The sequence below is a fragment of the Cynoglossus semilaevis genome, chromosome 3 (genome assembly GCF_000523025.1).
Source record: "Cynoglossus semilaevis isolate Cse_v1.0 chromosome 3, Cse_v1.0, whole genome shotgun sequence".
Classification (NCBI taxonomy): Eukaryota; Metazoa; Chordata; class Actinopteri; order Pleuronectiformes; family Cynoglossidae; genus Cynoglossus; species Cynoglossus semilaevis.
In genome coordinates, this window is record NC_024309.1 from 14,233,954 (window position 1) to 14,238,824 (window position 4,871).

A 4,871-nucleotide genomic window follows, 5' to 3' on the forward strand; every position below is an offset into this window, starting at 1 on the left:
CAGTTCAGCTCTTCCATATGTTTGTGACGTTTATTACCAAACATGTCTGCAGTTTCTCTGCAGAAACGTGTGAAAGTCAAGACTTTGGTGAAGCCACTTTATGATGGGGTTTTATAACAAACCAATAACTAACCCACATGAGGTTCACTGTTACTTCAAAACGTAGTTTTTTAGTTTTTTAAAGTCCTTCATCCGAGGAGGAAGAATAATTTAAAAAAACCGCAGGCGTCGTGCCTTTTAACAGCAGTGACTTCCTGTGTGTTTTTATCACTTGTTATATATAGTTTTTTGTCCATTGTATATTTCAGTTTTAACCCTTTTTTATTGTATGTACTGTTTCATTTTAATGAGTGTTATGCAGTGAATAAACCAGTATCAAAGCAGGAATATTTCAGTGGGAGTTCAGACGACCGGTGGCTTCAGTGGAACAACAGAGCCGTAGATGTAAATATAACACGTAGGTACAGCACAGCTGTGGTGCTGGAGGGTGCTGGAAGGTGCTGGAAGGTGCTGGAAGCAGCCACACCTTCACGTTCATGCAGGTGCAGCACATCCACCTCCAAGATGCTGAGGCAGGCTGTTAATTTTTTACTGTGTATAATAAACGGCATGTACTTAGTTATCCTTTCAGTTGTTTTTTTACACCTCATCTGTCTCAGCTGCAGCCTATAAAAAAAGAATCGCGGTGGTGCTTCGTATTTTCTCAACCTTTCTTCCTTTCCTGCACTTTCTAAACATCTGGGTTATAAAGATAACGGGCATCTGTCGAGACTTTATTCACCACGTTCTTCTAACCCCCGTGGCTCTCCAGGCATAAAATTTAATTTTCATCCTGTTACAGGCAAATACTTGTTGTTGAACAGCGTATGCACTGCTACTTCAGTGTATCCACTTCCTTAATGAGTGTCCTCAGTGATTTCACTGTTACCACAGACGGAGCGCATATTGTACGTAGGTGCAGCACATGGATCAGAGGCAGGAGGTTGTGAAATCAGCACCACGGACAGCTCAGCCTCCCAGACGATTCAATCCACAGCGTTAGTGGAGGTTAGGACGGGAACTAAGGCTCAGTGAAATCAGCTAAAAGATTGACATGAGTTTATTCTGTGCTTGTCATGTGTTCAGTTAAGTTTGACGATGGATTTAACGGCGATAACGTTTCGACGAATAAATCTGTCAGTAAAAGAACACAGATTTACAATGATAAATGAAAACAGCTGAGTTAAGTGGCCTCCCAGTTTATCTTAACTAACCCTGACTGCTGTTGTCACCCACCACTAAACCGTCACAGATGTTAGAACCTCGACTGGGTTCGTGTCAGACCTCCAGACAGCGTTCCTCTCTCTCTCTCTCTCTCTCTCTCTCTCTGTATCCAGCCAGAACCAATACCACTTCTGTATCACAGTTATTAGAAGTTGATATGAGCAGCAGCTGCTGTGCAGCTGAAATGTGGTTGGAGATTTTCTCTGTTGATAAAAGTCTTCCAGCTTTGCCCACAACTACATCTGCTTCTCTAAACTCTGTCTAATCTCCAGCCCTTGAGGCTTAGAAAATACACATTTTATACTTTGGATTTTTCATAATGCAGTGCGTTTATACGACGACTCCATCAGTAACAGGGCACTGGTGTTTTCAAGCTTCTTATGAAAGGAAAGATTGTGATAATTCAGTGTACTGATATTTTCTTACACCCGTATGTGTCATGGTTTGGAAAACACAGACTTCCATTGTCGTCTCCCAATCTGCACACTGCTGGGAGTGTGATATATTCAACAGGAAGTCGGCTTTTCCCTCTTCACACTTCCACCACTTCATCCTTGGAGTTCTCCTACCTTCTTGAGAATGATGATTCCCTCTTGATTATGGCTGTTGGTGGTGATGTCAAACATGGCTCCCCCGTCACCGGGGACGATGTTGTAGTCAACTTCGGCATTTTTCCCGATGTCCAGATCATGCGCCTTGATTCTGCCCACAGCCGAGCCGACCGCGGAAGACTCGGGAACTCGTAGGTGAAAGAAACCTGCGGACAGAAGGAGCAGAGACATCAAACTGGACCTGAGTCTGAGTCATTACGTTCTCATCACCTGAAAATCTGACAAAAAAAGGGAGCTCTTCACATCCCACTCTGTTTTTAGAGTTCCTCTCTCTCTGAGCAGAGCATCTCATCCACCCACAGACGAGGAGCTGAAACGTTCACCATCTGAAGCCGACCCGTAGCTAAAGGCGTGACATTATTCACTTCTGATGTGTGTGGACATCAATGATGTTCAGCTTCTTATTGCTTCAACCTGTGAGCTCCACAAACACAGAGAGATGGAGCCCGGAGGGGACTCGATCATCCTGGCAGCAGAAAGCACTGCTGAGGAAATGAGCTAACATCGGAACTCTTGATTATGGCTGACAATCAATGGGAATAAAACCTTCTTCTTCTGTTCCCCTCTCCTGTTTCCAGCATGAACAATTTTTCCAGCTACAGACAATAAAACTCTGCTCTTGTCTCCTCACCCTGCGGCACCACAGAAATACAGTGAGCTGGAGCATAAAGCTGTGTTTTTACAATATTCCCAGGACTCGTAATACCTTTGGACAAGAGTCGGCAGAGTCGTGAGACTCCCTCTTTTCTTACACAGCACTTCCAACCTGTCAGCAATTCTTTGCAACATTACATTTTTCTGCATCAGTTTACAGACTGGAGCCGCAGCAAAGGTTACACCACATTTATTAAGTTATAGGTTCAATCCCCCCAGGAGTCCTCTCAGAGTTCTCACAGAACCACGGCCCGACTGCAGCCTCTCAACATGTTTGGTCTGGTCTGGTCTAGACCTCCACCCTGGGTGCAGAGTTCCAGACCAGAGTGTTAACTCTGCATCACCTGTCACTTATCAGCCACACATCAGTGTGTCAGTCTGTGCTCATCTGGTCTGAGCAGCTCAGGACGGGGAGCTGGCATATGGTAACGAAACAAAAGAGAAAAAAAAACTCGGCTCTAGACTTGACAAAAACACCTGGAAATGTAGTTTAGTTTTTATTCTTTTAATCTTTTCTGTTTGTTTTAAATCCCAGTTCAAGGTCTTGCGTTGTTATAATGTAAACAAAGATGTTCCTATAATAAAGTCAACAGGGGGCAGAGAAGAGCAGGGGGTTGGGGGGGTTCTGGTGATGTGAGGAAAAAGCTGTGAACGTGGAGTCAGGAGGTTTGATGGTCAAGCTCCTGTGGCTGAGAGGGAAAAAAAAAAGATTCTATTTCCATAATGCTGTGGTGGCACTGAGGTGAAGCGGGTTCTCCAGCCTGCTGCTCCAAAGCTGCTGCTCCAAAGCTGCTGCTCCAAAGCTGCTGCTCCTGCGCTCTCCTCTTTGAAACGACCCATAGGTTTGACCACACACAGATCGGTACTGGAGTTCTTGTTGTACCATCTGGGTCCTGGTTCTGTGAATTCTCTAAATCTTCTACAACTGAACTGTGTGATGTTCAAAGTCTGGCCCGGGGCCAATAGTGGCTTTTGTTAAAAATATTCTATTAATGGCCAACTGTCAGGTATTTACTCACAAAATGTACCAGTATTATTTTTAATAGTACTAGTACTACTAGTAGTAGTAGTAGTGTTGACATTTTCTTCTTCTTCTCAGCGTGTAGCTGCAATAATTAGCTCGGCTAGTTTATGCTGCCGCTCTCTAGACTAACTCTGGTGTAAATTAGAATTTATCTTTATCTGTACAAGATTTGTATCATCTTTGTGGATAACTCGATGAATTGTCTTTAGAATTTCGAGGACGCTGACATTCAGCTCCTCTGACGGAATCTTGACGAAGCTTTGATAAAAATGAATGAAACTTCATTTTCTTCTTCAGTGTCACAGAAAGGCTTCAGCCTCTCAGGGATTGGAACATGATTCAGTCTGGACGCTCCTGCAGAGCAGACTGTTACAGTCAGAGGTTAAAACAAATGAGGGCGAATTACAGCCTAATCTGACGTTGGTAAAATCCACGGACTGATCCTCACAGCAGGTTGACCTCCAGACTGACTGATGTCATCAGGACAGCTGACCACTGACACTGAGAAAAAGTCAAAGTTATCCTGGTACTATCACAAGGGCACAAATATAATGTATTTATTTAGTTTTTTTTTTTTAGTTTTAAGCCCGCCCTTGAGTGCTTGATTATTTATTGAAATTCCAGCCCCTAAATTCCTGCCTTTTCCTGAGCTCCGCTCTGTAAATCCCAGGATCAACATGTAGGAAAGGCAGAAAATCTGCAGTAAAAATGGTGGAATGATAAATGAGGAGTGTGACACCAGAGACGGTGTGTGACGGCCGCAGCCGTCTGGGTGTGGTGGAGCGTGACCTGAAGTATGGAAATGACCCTCAAAGCTGAGGATCTGTGAGGCCGGGGAAAGGCAGTGACGACAAGTTCTGTTCAGAAAGAAAAAATCCCCTTCGATGACACCAGGCCTGACGTGAAATGATTAAAAAAAAAAAATTCAAATTTCTTTTTCTTTCCAACAATGTTGTTGACTTATTATAGTGGTGGTTCTGGTGGCCACCAGGGAGCGTTACAGGGGCCTCAGAAAATTAGAGGGAACATTTACAAATAAAATAATTTTTTTGGGGGGGGGTCTTGGTATGAGGGATTCAATTATTATTCACTTATTACTAACATGTGTGGAATAAAGATAAAAGCTTCCACAGATGAACGTGTTCTCAGCTGTGGTTCTAGCTGTGGTTCAAGCTGTGGTTCTAGGTGTGGTTCTGGCTGTGGTTCTGGCTGTGGTTCTGGCTGTGGTTCTGGCTGTGGTTCTGGCTGTGGTTCTAGGTGTGGTTCAAGCTGTGGTTCAAGCTGTGGTATAAAAAGATAAAAGCTTCCACAGATGAACG

General features: G+C 43.9%; 1 protein-coding gene and 1 long non-coding RNA gene across 2 annotated transcripts in view; one reads left to right on the forward strand and one right to left on the reverse strand.

Annotated features, from left to right (window-relative positions):
* LOC103377436 (cadherin-12-like) overlaps positions 1–4,871 on the reverse strand; it is an 87,008-nt gene that overhangs the window by 29,285 nt on the left and 52,852 nt on the right. The window contains exon 6 of the mRNA XM_008308248.3: positions 1,833–2,020. Within this exon, the coding sequence (XP_008306470.2) occupies positions 1,833–2,020 (188 nt within the window). The remainder of the gene's footprint in view (positions 1–1,832; positions 2,021–4,871) is intronic.
* LOC112486891 (uncharacterized) overlaps positions 1–4,871 on the forward strand; it is a 34,420-nt gene that overhangs the window by 21,741 nt on the left and 7,808 nt on the right. The window lies entirely within an intron of this gene.